The 15,853-nt window shown below is 43.6% G+C and overlaps 1 protein-coding gene across 4 annotated transcripts in view; it reads left to right on the top strand.

Annotated features, from left to right (window-relative positions):
- The window catches only part of ptpn11b (protein tyrosine phosphatase non-receptor type 11b), a 176,383-nt gene that overhangs the window by 51,239 nt on the left and 109,291 nt on the right, over window positions 1–15,853 (top strand). The window contains exon 2 of one of the 4 annotated variants that reach the window (XM_038821748.1): window positions 2,743–2,766. The exons of 2 other annotated variants lie outside the window; for them this stretch is intronic. In XM_038821748.1, coding sequence (XP_038677676.1) covers window positions 2,743–2,766 — 24 coding nt within the window. Of the gene's footprint in view, window positions 1–2,543; window positions 2,772–15,853 lie in introns of those variants that run through there. One more of the 4 variants, XM_038821750.1, reaches the window with a different exon arrangement.

The raw sequence follows: 15,853 nt of genomic DNA, 5'->3' as shown, positions 1-15,853 counted from the left end.
TCCCGCTCTAGTGGTTCCACCGCCTTGGCTAGGTCCTCGTGGGCTTCCTTCCTCTGCCAGCTGTACTTCACGTTCAAGAAGTCCACCAGTTCCGACCACTGGGTGGGTAGGACAGACACTTTACCCTCCGCCATCTTGACCTGTGATGCACAAAGATTCTCTTGCTCCAACTGCTGCCTTTTTGCCCCACGTCTGGTCCATGGATCCATCCACCAGCCACACCAGTGGAGTTTCGCTTTCTCCAGTCACTCCTGCACTTTCTTCCACCAAAACCTCCACCCGACAAGCGGGGAAAAGGTCCAAAAACACAGCCTCGAGCGGGAGCTGCCAAATGTGCGCCCACTCACGCCATGGCCACCACCGGAAGTCCGCCAACAAAAAATGACTTGATTTGATTTTGATTTTGATTTGATTTGATTTGATTTATTGTCACAAGTACCGGAGTACAGTGAAAAGTATTTTTCTGCGGCCAAGGGAACGTACACAGTACGTTCATAGTAGTCAAAAAAGAATAATCGACAGAGTACATTGACAAGTACAGTGATTGGTTACAGTGCAGAACAAGGGGCCAAACAAAGCAAGTACATGAAGAACATTATTAGTAATTATATATGAAGTGGAAAGGAGTTTTAGTAAGTCAGAATGGTGATAAGAGATAAAAGAAAAGGGTCTGGGGGAGAGAGCTTGCAGAGAGTCGCCATGCTCTGGCGCCATCTTGGAATCTTTTCTTGTCTTGTCCCTTGACTTGTCCTGTCTTAACTTGTCCCTAATTGGATCTTACCAAACACCTGGGGATCTGGTCGAGGATCATAACAAAATCTAATGTCAGTGTTCTGCCTGACAAACCTGCAAAAAGTGTTTAGAAAGAAAATTTGGGGAAGTTATTTCTGTGTTGTATTTTTATTTTTATAAATTCCTCTGTTAATCTCATGTCCACTATGTCACCTAATACCTACAGCAAAAGGACCTCTGTAATGATCCATTTAAAAAGTGGACTAACTCACTTTCCTACGGCCTCAGCCCTGCAGAAATGATTACTTCCCTTTCTCTACAATATTCAGATTTTAAAAGCTTAAGCTTGAATCGCCGAATTGTCAGTTCCTGATTTACTGTGTTTTCTACTTGGAACCTGGCCCTTGAGCTACATTCTCAGTAATAAAAATCTGCAATCGTGCTGCTGCAGTAAAGCTTGCCGACTGGACTGTGACGTCACTGTGCCACGTACCCCAGCTTTCCTTGCATCCAACGTCACTGTTTTGCCTCCAATGACAAAAACCGCAATGATTTTCAGCAATCTTTTCTACAATGTTTGTGCATTATTTCTGTAAAGCTGTGCAAGAAAAGCACCTCAAAAGACTAGAAATGTCAAATTCAAATGTTGAGTCCATATTATAGCTTCAGGGTCCAACATGCCCGTGGCGTCAGAAGGCTTCAAGAATTGCTGTTGTGACAAATAGTCTACAAAAGTTCACTAAAGTTGGAAGTTGCTGAAGCATTTTGGAGATGACCCTTCATCCCTCACCTGGCAAGACTAGATACTGACACAGGGTGCAACATGTGGGAAGTGTTCCAGATCCCTGTACTAATTTAACAAAAAAGATTAATCAAAAATAAAAATTGTAATGACACTGAGGGGAGTTGGGTTGACCCTCTGATATTGTTTTATTTTGTACCTAGTCATTATCGTAACAAGGTAAGGAGCGTTTGGAATTTCCATGGAGTGAAAGTTAACTCCTACAATACAGGAGAGTTATCAAATAAATAAACTTGTTAAAGTCAATGCCAGAAGCACCAAGTATAAATTGGCTAAAATGCACAGTTTCGTTATAATGTTCTACTTTCCAAATTGGTTAATTTGATCAGCATTGGATATTAATTAACATTATCCATTGATCAACGAATAAAATGAAACCAAAGTAATTAAATTGTTGACGTTCCCATTTATGTAAACTTTCTGACGACTTTTTGAGTTGAACATGGCCATAATTTGTCAATCTAAGTTTAATAAGTGGAAGGAAATTATTTTAATGTTTTATTGTAGCATTCATTTGCTAAGATCACATTAGCTGTTGAGTAGTAGTGGAGTATTAAACTTGAGTAAATCTGTATGGTTGCAGTAAACATTGGGATATTTTGGTGCAATTATAGGCACTAGAATGCCTAGGGCGGGGGAGGAAATATTTTAAAAACTACCAGCTGCTTGTATGCACTCTGGTACAAGATTGATATTCAGTAAAATAAAAATGGGTCAGTCGCTCAAATTCTGTTAACATTAACTGAGAGTTGTTATTGGACAAAATGCTATTCTTCAACATGAACAGTTACTTCAACAAATGTTAAATGGAAATTTTTTACAACACATTGAATGAATATTAAGGAAACGTAAATTGTAAAAAGTTATGTTCTGACATGAGCTAGCACGAAAGCTAGCAGCGTTTTACTTCCTAAAAATGTCTGCTGCTATTTCTAAGATAGGGCTTTGATCCGATTTCCTTTTCCGCTATATAACCTCATTGAAGCAGCTGTCGTCTCAGCTTGAAAACCTACTGGGGTACTGTCATAACGTAATGTTGCAGTAACTCTGAACAAGCGTTGCAATCTGTTCATTACAGAATTCTCTGAACTGCCTGACCACACTCTCTCCAAATCGTGATTAAATTCCTTTCCCTTATTTCCCCAAGCTGTTCTGGAGCTATTAACTTCTGTATACTTGAGCTGGATTAACGGCTGTTTTATTTGTAGGGCTGAAGAGCTTTGGACAATATGGTGAGGTATGGAAGCTGTTAAGATTTTTTTATTGAAATAGTAGAATTTTCTTTTATATGAAACTTTTTTTGTAATCAAATGTATATGATTGGCCACAGGATCTTGTTTTTTGCTGGGTATACAATAAGAAATGTGGAAGTAGAAGAATTATCCACCTGTTAGATTGCAGTATAGTGTGTTAAAGCATACTCAATACAAATTTGAAATACTAGGGTGCTGTACCTGTTGTAAAGATCCTTTTGTAGATTTAAAAATATTCTGCACTCTGTATATTTTTATTTTAAGTGGATCAACATAGATTGGGTTATAATTTTTAAAAGGCCATTTTCTCTCTTTTTCATTCTTTTTCAATTTGAATTTAACATTTGTTTACTCTAATCACTATACAGCTTAAAAATAATCAATTCAAAAGTTGACAATATGAAATGTGAAAGGTTAGCCTTCTACGCGCAAAGGGTGACAGAGTTAGAAATTCCCTGCTGCAAACAGTAATTGATACCAGACAAATGGTTAATTTTAAATTTGAGATTGGTAAATGTTTGTTAATTGCAGATATTGAGGAATGTGAGGTAAAGGCAGCTATGTGGATTTAGGTCACGTATCAGCCTGATCTCATTCAATGGCGGAACAACTTTGAGGGAATAAATGTCTTATTGCTGTTCCTATATTCCTACATACAAGTGGGCTCATTTGAAGAGGAAAACCATGGCTTTATACTTTTATGTTTCGCACAATGTTTTTCCCTAATTATCAGAAACTTGTTCACTGAAAGTAGGTAAGAGATTGTTGTGAATTAAGTTGTGGGCATTTCTGAATGCTCACCCTATTTGTTTGCCTATTTAACCTATGACATTTTTGTTCCATTATCATACTTATTCCACTAACATACAATTAGGAAATCATGAGACAAGATTTAAGCGCATTTGACACTGAGTCTATAATTCTTGTAACCTAATTTCTTGGCCAATTAATACTTGATTTTATTTCCCTGCTATTAAAGGGAATTGTGTGGTGACTAAACCAATCACTAAAAGTCTGTGATGCTGATTTAGATTTGGCTTTGAACACAATCTAAAAATATTGCGTAGTGATAAACTCTTTGTTCCTTTTATTTTTAAACAAAATATTGAAAGATTGTATACAGAGTTCTGGAATTACTGTATCAATTGTGTAATATTTTTCTAAATAGTAATAGTTTCTATTATTGAATTCAAAACTGTTGCAAGGACTTTTGTAGGGAGAACTCTTGCCATTAGCAAACAGTTGTTAATTATATCGTATTAATGACACTGACCATTTCTGCTAATGCCCAGAATCATGTCAGCATACATTCCGAAAAGTTAGCTTGCTTTGCTTTATTTTCTTACTTGCATGTGTTGGTCCCTCCTGCATTCGCTCTTTAATCTCCTTCTTCATTTGGCAGGAAACCAATTTATTTCAATACCTTTTGAATTGGTTTATTTTATATCGCCGTTGGCTTGATGGTGACCTGCTGTCCACTTTAAACAAGTACTGAAAACTGCACACCCTAATCACCAGCTTGCTCCTCGATTATTACAGGGATAATGGAATAGCAATTTTTAAACCGTGGTTATTGTGTCAAAATTTTCAATAGTAAATTTAGTTTTGTATTTAAGCTTCTGTGTTTCAACTGATTCTTAACTGTTTGATCTTATGGGTGGCATGGTAGCACAGTGGTTAGCACTGTTGCTTCACAGTGCCAGGGACCCGGGTTTGATTCCTGGCTTGGGTCACTGTCTGGAGTCTGCACGTTCTCTCCGTGTCTGCGTGGGTTTCCTGCGGATGCTCCGGTTTCCTCCCATAAGTCCCGAAAGACGCGCTTGTTCGGTGTATTGGGCATTCTGAATTCTCCCCCCGTGTACCCGAACAGGCGCCGGAGTGTGGAGCCTAGAGGATTTTCACAGTAACTTCATTGCAGTGTTTATGTAAGCCTACTTGTGACACTAATAATGATTATTATTATGTCATGTGAGAAGATATGCAACTAAATCAAGGTGTGACCCAGTGTCTATTTTTAGTCAATAAATGTTTAAAACCAGCCCCCAGAAATCCAACAGTTGTGTTTTTTTTTAAATAAACAAACATTATCAGTGGTTCCTGCTTTACTTTTGTTTTGAATACTCACTGCATTTTAAGGTCAGAAATGAATGTTTTCCACCATTCACAGCTCCTCAGATACTGAAACAGTCCATGTCCATATGCAGCAAGTCCTGATCATCATTCGGGCTTCGACTGATAAGTGACAAGTAACATTTGCACCACATTAGTGCCAGGAAACGACCATCTCCAACAAGAGAGAATCTAACCATCGCTCATTGACATTACCATTGTTGAATTGCCAACTGTTAATATTCATTGACCAGAAAAGACAAGACATATAAATACTATGACTGCAAGAGCAGGACAGAGGCTGGGAAGATGGCAGCAAGTAACTCACCATTTGATTCCCCAAAGCCTGTCCACCATCTACAAGGCACAAGTCAGGAAGGAGTCTGATCGAATACTCTGCACTTGCCTGGATAAGTGCACCTTCAACAACACTGAAGAAGCTCAACAGAATCCGAGAAAAAACAGTCATCATGATTAACAGCCAGTCCATCAACTTAAAACATTCTCTCCCTCCACCACCAATGCACTGTGATAGCAGTGTGTATCATATTCAAGATGCACTGCAGAACTCACCAAGACTCCTTTTGACAGCACCTTCCAAACCCATGATTTCTACCACCTGGAAGGACAAGAGCAGCAGACGCATATGAACACCACTATTTCCAAGTTCCCCTCCAAACCACTCACCATCCTGATCTGGAACTATGAGATCGTTCCTTCACTGTCACTGGGTCAAAAATCGAGAAATCTCTTCCAAACAGTGCTGTCGGTGTATTTACACTACATTGATTGCAGCAGTTCAAGAAGGTGGCTCAACACCACCTTCTCAAGGGCAATTAAGGATGCGCAATAAATCCCGTGAAAGAATACAGCTGGATTTAAAAATAAATCATTAAGCTCAAGATTCCATGCTGCCTTATTATACTAATTACGATTTCGAGACCTTAATTATACATTTATTTGGTGAAAATATTAGAATAGGTTGAAAAAAAACCAAAGAAAATTAATGTAACCTTTTTATCTGCCTCTTTACATGGTTTTACAAAAGTGTAACCCAAGTTAAATGCAAACTTCTACAGTCATTCAATGCCTGACCTACCTCATTACGGCAACAGTAAAGATCTTTTTTTTAGTGGGTCTTCTGATCTACAATTGGAATAGCGATCTCCATTGTTTGTCTGCTGAATGCACTGAGCCAGTTCAACCCACTCAATATTATGATGCAAGCATGTTGAGACATTAAATCTGGCTCAGCCTCAAGTAATCTGACCTGCCTGCCATATGTAATTGAATGATGGCACAACTCTTCCGAGCTTGCGCCTGAACTAGTAGTCTCTGATAAGCCAGGGTGAAGACTGGGATGAAGTGCAAGAACATAACATAAGAACTAGGAGCAGGAATTGCCAATTCAGCTCCTGGCGCCACCATTCAATACGATCATGGCTGATTGTCTCTCGGCCTCAATTCCACTTTCCTGCCCATTCGCCATAACCCTTCAACCCATTATTAATTAAAAATCTGTCTATCTCCTCAAATTTACTTCAAGTCAGGGCTGCACGGTGGCGAAGTGGATAGCACTGGGACTATGGTGCTGAGGATCCGGGTTTGAATCCCGGCCCTTGGTCACTGTCTGTGTGGAGTTTGCACATTCTCCCTGTGTCTGCGTGGGTTTCACCCCCACAATCCAAAAAGATGCACAGGTTAGGTGGATTGGCCATACTAAATTGCCCCTTAATTGGAAACAATAATAATTGTGTACACTACATTTATTTTTTTAAAATGTACTTAAAGTTCCAGTATCCACTGCACTCGGTTGTGAAATCCACAGCTTCACAACCCTTTGAGAGAAGTAATTTCTTCTCATCTGCTACCCCTTATCCTAAAACTATGACCTCTCGTTCTAGATTGCCACACAATAGGAAGCATCTGCTCTGTGTCTACTTTGTCAATACCTTTTATCATCTTATAGAGCTCAATTAGATCATCTCCCATTCTTCTAAACCTGAGAGTATAGGCCTAAACTGCCGAATCATTCTTCATAAGAGAAAGTCGTATTTAAGGCAAAGTAAGTAGGATGGTGCACAGAAGCAATAATAACTCTAATCTGAAATGATGAGCACTCTTGATTGACGAATGTAATATAATCTTTGGGGAAACGCAAAACTGATATTTTTAAAAAAAATTATGCATTTGTGTCTCCTTAGTAGAAATCATAGAAATTGTAACCAGTTTATTTTAAATATGAAACCCACCAAATTGTGTGAAACACAATAAAATACCATTGTGCTACAGTGCCAGTGGTAGGATGCAGACTTGAATTCCCACGCTGCTGAGTTCCTAAGCTCCACAAAGAGGGACAGTTCAACACAAACTTTCTGGCAGCTTCCTTATGGTGGCCTCTGAAGAAATCACTCTCTGGGATACAAGTTGTACAGATTGCCTTAGAGAACAATTGGAAAGAATTCAGAGTTACGTAAAAATATACATTCACCAACAAGCTCAACACCGTAAAATAAAAGCAAATTACTGCTGATGCTGAAACTGAAATAAAAACAGAAAATGCTGGACAATCTCTGAATGTCTGATAGCATCTGTGGAGAGAGAACAGGGCTAACGTTTTGAGTCTGGATAACTCTTCTGGGCGAACAAGCTGTTTGGCAGACTAATAACTGTGACACCGTAGAAGTCATAATTATGCTTCTACATATTGTGTACAATGGGAGCACATATTACAGAATTGTGAATCCCAACCTGACTATTTTTATGTTATGTTAAATTTGATGGATGGAAAATTGTGGTCTACTGCCATGCAGTTTTACAGCCCGCTGAAGCTACCAGGACTTAGGACATTTCCCATGCCTAGTGACAAAGCACGTGTTCATCCGTTTGTTACTTTCTTGGAACAGGTCGCCAGAGGCTATAGCTTGAGACTTGCCACTTTGAATCAAGCACGGCTCACCAGGAGTTTCTCCCACTCTTACGGCCTCCCACAAAGTATTGGAAGGATTTACAGGTTGATTATCAACCTGTTTGGCCCAAGTTATGAACGCACTTATTGTGGCCCTCCAGTCCTGGAGTAGGTCTTGAACTCAGAGCTTTTGGCTCAGATGTAGGGTCGCTACCTACTGTGCACAAGACGTATAATAATAATTTTTATTAGTGTCACAAGTAGGCTTACATTAACACTGCAATGAAGTTACTGTGAAAATCCCCTAGTCGCCACACTACGGTGCCTGTTCGGGTACACACAGAGATTTAGAATGTTCAATTCACCTAACAAGCACGTCATTTAGAACTTGTGGGAGGAAACCGGAACGCCCGGAGGAAACCCATACAGACACATGGAGGACGTGCAGACTCCTCACAGATAGTGACCCAAGTCGGGAGTCAAACCCGGGTTCCTGGCACTGTGAAGCAAGAGTGCTAACCACTGTGTTATGTCCCCCAAAGCTACTAGGAGGCAAACGAAGGCCATTACATATTCTTTGGGGAGCACCTGACTGAAAAGTAGAAATATTGTATACTATCGTACATTGTTTAAAACCATCACGTTAAACATAATGCAGAAGATGGGTTTGGTCATGGTTTAATAAGTATATGCTGCAAACCTTGAAAATATGCAAAAGTGGTTTGAATTTTTATCTGGAGGGCTTGTGTACTCGCAAGCTACAACAAAATGAATATTATTCTCATGCCACATACAGGCTTGATTTAAACTGTTTTTTGACCAAAAAGGGCAGCAAGGAACTTTTCAACACAGCACCAATTAGTAGCCGTTGACAGAAACCTTTGTGGCTTACTGCTGGAATATTTTAGACTACAATAGCTGTAATCAATAACCTATCTAAATTTTGATAAAATTTAGTTGACAATCGCGAATTTCTCAGGGACTGAATTGAACGCAGTTCACATTTCTATTGAGAGCACTATTTGGGGAGCAATTCAGGACATGCTAATGAACCAACACTCAGCTGGCACGAAGGCCGAGCAATTCCTGAGCCAGCAGGTGTTCTAACCACTCGGGCTGGAGTGAGCACCAAAGAGCCCTCCACTTACCACAGTTTCACTGCAGCCACAAGATGGCTCAGAGAAGAGTTACCCCCGAGGTAGGGAGTCCAAGGTGACCCACAACTCCATGCCACTGAGGAAGGGACGGATCCATCCTGTGGGCCGCAGACTTGAGCCCTCCCGATAGTTGCCTGGTAGGTGAAGGCAGAGTCAGTCAGTGCTGTCAGTGACACCAGGAGGAGACCGTTGGTTATCTGGAGGAATTAGGGGTCACTGGTGAGTCCTTTGCCCTGAAAGGGGCAGAGAACCAGGGAGGGTTTTGTAGGCTGCAGTGCAGGAGCCCTCTGAATGGGCTGCAGTATGCTTATCCCGTGCTTCCTCTGCAGTAGGGCAGTGCTTCTGAGGAGTGCCATCACCTGGTGGGCTCCAGATGGACTTTGGACCTTGACGAAACAGCTGGGGTATGAAGGTGTCCAGAGGGGCAACCTGGGTGGACTCCCAGATGACCAGAGGCCTTTTGAGCATTTAAAGGATACAGGCAGCACTCAGCAGTGTGAGCAGCCAGGAGCCTGTAAGTAGCACCAAAGGGGTGAGTTTAAAAGAGGGATTGCAGCAATGGTGGTTTGGGCCAGGCCACCCTGATCCTGAGGGGGCACCCACGACCCAGGACCTGGCACCAAGTCACTACCTGCTACTGCCCCCAGCCTGGGCTTCCACCCCCATGACATATTTGAGAGGTTTGCAATGTTTTTTAATCCTCCTGCTCAACCTCTGCATCTATGCTGCAGAGTCCATGTCTGTAAATACTTGTAGTAATTCCACCTCAGACGAGCGGAGCATCGTCGAAGGGCGGAGCATGAAATGTCCAACCTGCTAATCTAATTTAAATGTATCCAAGTGCCGGTTTTGCATGCTGGCATGGGCCGCAAACCTTGTTATCGTCACCAGCGAGGGACAGGAGCATGGCACCCGAATCGGCGCCGAGCATGGACCTCTATTTTGGCCAGACACCTGATTCTCTGCCCAATCGCGGTTTGCGTTTGCTGCATTGCAAGGCAGAGAATTTGGCCCACTATCTGGTCAAATGGCACAGTTAATACTGCATTAAAAAACCGTAACCATTTACTTTTATTTTTAAATTATTTTTAATACAAACTTGTATCAAAGCAGGTTACAGCAAGTAAACACCCGGGAAACATACTTCCCAACAATCAGTTATACAGTCTGTACAGATTTTCCCCCTTTTTCATCCCCCCTCTCCCCATCACCCACACCCCATCCCCTGCAACATACAGTTCCTCAAACACGATCACAAACATCCCCCACCTTTTCTCAAACTCCCCTGCTGAGCCCCTTAACTCATACTTGGCGATGTTGACCGCCGCTCTAGCAAAATTCGTTGCCATGCAATCAAGACAGGCAAAGGCAATGACATTGGCCTTCCTCCGCTCCATGAGCTCTGGCTTCTCTGAAACCCCAAATATCGCCACCAAAGGGTGCGGGTCCACTTCCTCCTCCACTATTCTGGCTCAGACCGCGAACACTCCTGCCCAGAATCTTCCCAATTTTTCGCAACCCCTAAACATGTGCACGTGATTCGCTGGACCTCGCCCACACCTCTCATGCTCACCTGCTACTCCCTAAAATAACCCACTCATTCTCGCCCGAGTCATATGCACCCTGTGCACCACCTTAAACTGTATCAGGCTCATCCTTTGCAGTGCCTCACTCCATACTCCCCAATTGATCTCCATTCCCAACTCCATTTCCCATTTCTCTTTGATCTTCACCACCCGCTCACCTCCCTACTCCCCCAGCGACTTATATAAATCCACAATTGTTCCCCACCCCCTTCCACATCGGGAAGCAGCAGTTGCTCCAGCAGGGTGTATCCCAGCAACCTAGGGAACCCCTTCCAGACCTTTTGTGAAAAGTCCCTAACCTGCAGATACCTGAACTCATAGAACATAGAATGTACAGTGCAGAAGGAGGCCATTCGGCCCATCAAGTCAGCACCGACCCACTTAAGCTCTCACTTACACCCTATCCTCGGAACCCAATAACCCCATCTAACCTTTTTTTTTTGGACACTAAGGGCAATTTATTATGGCCAATCCACCTAACCCGCACGTCTTTGGATTGTGGGAGGAAACCTGAGCACCCGGAGGAAACCCACGCAGACTCGGGGAGAACGTGCAGACTCCGCACAGACAGTGACCCAACGGTAATCGAACCTGGTACCCTGGCGCTGTGAAGCCACAGTGCTATTCACTTGTGCTACCGTGCTGCCCAACTCATTCCCCCTCGGCAGCTCTACCCTCTCCCTTAGGTCCTCCAGACTCGCAAACCCTTCCTCCAAAAACAAATCCCTCACCTTGACCAGCCCCACTTCCCTCCACCTCCTACATACACTATCCATCCCCTCCGGCTCAAACCCATGATTCTCGCACAGCGCCGTTAGCATCAACATCCCTTCCACCCTAAAATGCCTCCTCGGCTGATTCCATATCTTCACCGTGGACTGCACCACTGGGCCCGCTGAATATCTACTTGGAGCCATTGGCAATGCTTCCGTCACCATACCCCTCAAACTAGATCCTTTACAAGATTCCTCCTCCATCCTAACCCACTCTACCCCTTCTCCTTCCCACCACCGCTGCACCTTGTCTACATTCGCCGCCCAATAATAATGAAGCAAGTTTGGCAACGCAAACCGCCCCCTTCTGCCTCTGCCTCTGTAGCATGCCTCTAGCATGATAGGGTCCTCCCCATCCTCAGCATCGTTCCCGCCCATACAAAGCCCGAGATGATTGTGTCCACTTTCCGCAAAAAGGTCTTTGGTATACAGGTCGGGAGAGCCTGAAAGATAAACAAGAACCTCGGCAGAATATTTATTTTCACCACTTGGACCCTCCCCGCCAACGTTAAGTTCAGTGTATCCCCCTTAACCGTAACCTTTAAGGTACCTTGGACTTAAATGTTCCAACATAAACATCAGGTCAGTCAAATGTGTACAATGGCAGAGCAAATAGAATTTTGGCTTTTCAGTGGTACCAAGAGTTTGTGCTCTTGTGGATTAAATTAACTTTGAATTATATACATCTTTAGAGATGCATGTCTGATCTATTATATGTCTCATGTGAACATGGAATTACTGAACTTATTAATGTATCTTTAATTTAAAACAAAAGCCTTAATGTGGAAATGCTCAGTGTGTGTGACTATTGTCAGCAGAATGTGATATATCTTCACTTTCCAATATGTTCCTATCACTGTGGTTAAATGGCATTGCTTTGAACTTATCTCTGGTGCCCCCAGGGATCGAACCTTGGCCTCCTCCTATTTCTCAGCTACATAATCTTTGGCAGCATCATTTTAAAACACATCATCTTTTTCCACAAGTGCAGACGTAGCCAGCTCTACGTCATCACGGCTTCTCTCAATCCTTCCACTAGTGCTGAAATTGTCGCACTGCTTGTCTGACATTCAGAATTGACTGCGTAGAAATTTCCTCTAACTAATTGTTTGGAGTGCCAAAGTCATTGTTCTCAGGTTCTGCCACAAATTCTGTTGCCTTGCCATCAAGTCCATACCTCCCATTGTCATCTGAGGGTCAACCAGACTGTTTGCAAACTTGGTGTTGTACATATGGGATGAGCTTCCAGCTAAATATCTGCACCATCATTGGGATCCCCGACATTGCCTCAGCTCACTTGCTGCTGAAATCCTCATTCATCCTTTTGTTACCTCGGAGACTTGACTATTCCAACACTGTTCTGGCCATAATAGCATCTCATCTTACACCCTTGTAAACTTGAGGTCATCCAAAACCTTGATGCCCGCGTTCTAATACGCACTCAATACCCCGTCACCCAACGACATTAAAGTACTGCCTTAATTTTAAAATTCTGACACTTTTTTTCAAATCATTTCATGGCCTCATCCCTGTCTGTTTCTGTAATTTGCTTAAGTTCCAAAACCCTCTGAGATATTTGCATTTCTCTACTTCTAGCTTCTTGAATATCCTGATTTAATTGGCTTACGTGTCATTTTGACCTGAAATGTTAACTCCGTTTCTCGCCACAGATGCTTGCCTGACCTGCTGAGTATTTCCAACAATTTTTGTTTTTATTCCGATTTTAATTGCCTCAGCATTGGTGGTCATGTCTTCAGTTGCTATGGCCTTAAGCTTTGGAATTCCTGTCCTAAACCTCATTGCCCGTTTACCTTTCCTTCTTCTTCCTTTTAAGGTGCTCCTTAAAACCTCCCTCTCTGCTCCTGGAAAGCCCTTGGAATGCTTTATTACATTGGACCTATATACAAGTTTTGTTGAACTGCTGCTTATAGGTTACAATCTAAACTGCAATTTGCAAATGTGAAATAAAATTAGCTTGTCTAGTTCAAACTGGCAGATTTTAATTTAATGTCTATAATGTTTCAAGAACAGGTGGGTAAGCATTGGGATGCAATATTTGTGAAATCAGCAAGTTAAATCAATCTGTTGCAGCTATATCTGATGCTGTATTTCCTCATAATTCTGTAGATTGTGAGACTTGCAAAAAGTTTTTTGCTTCTGTCAATGTTTGCCCTTACCTTGTTGGAGGCCAGTATAGCTGCGGTTCCTGGACGGAGAATGGCACTGATACATGGAACAAATTGCTGGACAGATCATCTTAATCATCTGCATTCTCGCGGAGTGTGTCCCACCTCTGCAGGTCCTTTTTAACTCCTTTGTCATACCAGTCAGGTTCCATTTGTGGATTTGCGTCCAATCGTGGACGATTTGGATCCCCAGGTAGCAGAATTTTCTTTTGAGTTTGCTTGAACAACAGCCCCTACAGCTCTGCCACTCTCCCTTTCGGGTTTACCGGGAAAATTTCACTCTTGCTCCAGTTGAGTTTGTAGCCCGAGAAGACCCCAAACTCTTTCTTGAGCTTCATGATCCATTCCATGCTGCCTTGTGGGTCTGAGACGTAGAGGAGCAGGCCATCCGCACAGAGTGAAACTCTGTTCTTTCTGTCCCCTCTCCGGATTGCCTTCCAATTTTGTTGCCGTTCTGAGGGCAATCGGCAGCGGCTCAGTTGTCAGGGCGAATAGAAGCAGCGACAGTGGGGCATCCCTGCCATGTGCCCTTGAGAAGCTGGAGATATTTAGAGTTGGTGGTGTTGGTCTATACGCTCGCCATGTTGTACAGGAGTCTCACCCAGGAGGTGAGACCTATTCCGAGCCCAAACCGCTCCAGTACCTCAATGAGGTTCTTCGACTCTGTTGAAGGTCTCTGGTGTTCTCTCCCTCCCGTGGAGGAGGGGGGGGTCATTATTACGTTCGGCAGGCGCCTGATGCTCTCTGTTAGCTGCCTACCCTTAACAAACCCCGTCTGGTCTGTGACCACCTCTGGTGCGCAATTCTCCAGTCGCCTGGCCAGTATTTCCATGTCTACATTGAGCAGCGAGATGGGTCTCGTAGGATCCACATCCAGTCGGGTCTTTGACTTTCTTGGTTATCAGTAAGATAGTGGCTTGTGCTAGATTTGGAGGCAGGGTGCCCCTTGCTAGCGAGTCTGCAAACATCTCTCCTATGTGCGGGGCCAGTGCTTCCGCAAATGTTTTATCCATCTGGTCCCGGCGCCTTTCCCGCCTGAATGGAGTTAATTCTCTCCTATAGCATCTCCCAGTTCTACTGGTGCTTCCGGTTCCCTCCCCCTATCTTCCCCCACGACTGGCATGTCCAGTCCATCACGGAACTGTTTCATCCCCAAGTTCCCTTCCGGGGGGGGGGGGGGTTCGGAAGTGTACAGTTCCCCGTAGAAGGCCTCAAATACTTCATTGACCTTTTCTGGCTCGGCTACCAGTCTGCCATTGTTGTCCCTAACCTGCGCTATTTCCCTCATGGCTGCCTGCTTTCTCAGCTGGTGAGCCAGCAAGTGCTGGCTTTCTCTCCGTATAGAGGGTATCAAGTGTCTGGCGGAGTTGATGCACTGCTTTCCTGGCTAAAGCCCATTTGCAGCTTTTTCTTCTCCGCCCGAAGGTCTGCAGTTAGGGCCTTGGAGTATCGCCAGTCCACCTGCAGTATGGAGACGACCAGTTGTTGCCTGGCTGCTCTCTCTTCCCTGTCTCTGCATGCTTTGTATGTGATGATCTCGCCCCTGATCACAGCCTTCAGCACCTCCCAGAATGTGGAGGGTGAGACCCTCCTATTTTGGTTGTTGGTAATGTACTTGTCCATGACTTGTGGTATTTCTTGTAGAAAGCCTTGTCGGATAGGAGAGCCGTGCCCAATCTCCATGGAGGACGTTGGGCATGGCCCGTCTCCAACCTCACATTCATGTAGTATGGAGCGTGGTCAGAGATTACGATCACAGAGTATTCCGTTCTTACTCTTCCTGGAAGCACGATTTCCCCACTACAAAGAAGTTGATACAGGTGTAGACCTCGTGTACCTGTGAGAAGAATGAGAACGCTTCTCCCCTGGGTGCATGAACTTCCACAGATCCAGTGCCTATGTACTCCATAAATGCCCCTACTTCTTTTGCCATGTTTGATGCCCCCCCCCAATGATTAATCTGTGGCTATCTGTCGGGAATTTCCACCATGGTCTTCTTTATAAACTCTATGCTGTCCTAGTTGGGGAACGTACACGTTCGCCGCTGACCATAATGCACCTCCTATGTCCATAACTGTCCCCGTCACAGTAAATGATGCCCTCTTACTAAGCAGTATGGCCACTCCCCCTAGCTCTTGCCCCGTAACATCAATGGTACGTCTGTCCCACTCATTGCTTTCTTACCCGCAGTCGGTCCTTCTCCCTCAGGTGCGTCTCTTGGAGGACGACTATCATACCTTTCAGGTGGGTGAAGACTCTAGATCTTTTCACTGGGCCTTTAAGTCCCCTGACTATTCTGATGGGGGGGGGTTCTGCCCCACCCCAACTGCTGGGTCAACCATACTTA

This window comes from Scyliorhinus canicula, chromosome 16 (assembly GCF_902713615.1).
Source record: "Scyliorhinus canicula chromosome 16, sScyCan1.1, whole genome shotgun sequence".
Lineage (NCBI taxonomy): Eukaryota > Metazoa > Chordata > Chondrichthyes > Carcharhiniformes > Scyliorhinidae > Scyliorhinus > Scyliorhinus canicula.
Note: the sequence above shows the minus strand (reverse complement) of the source record. Positions and strands in the feature narration are given on the sequence as shown.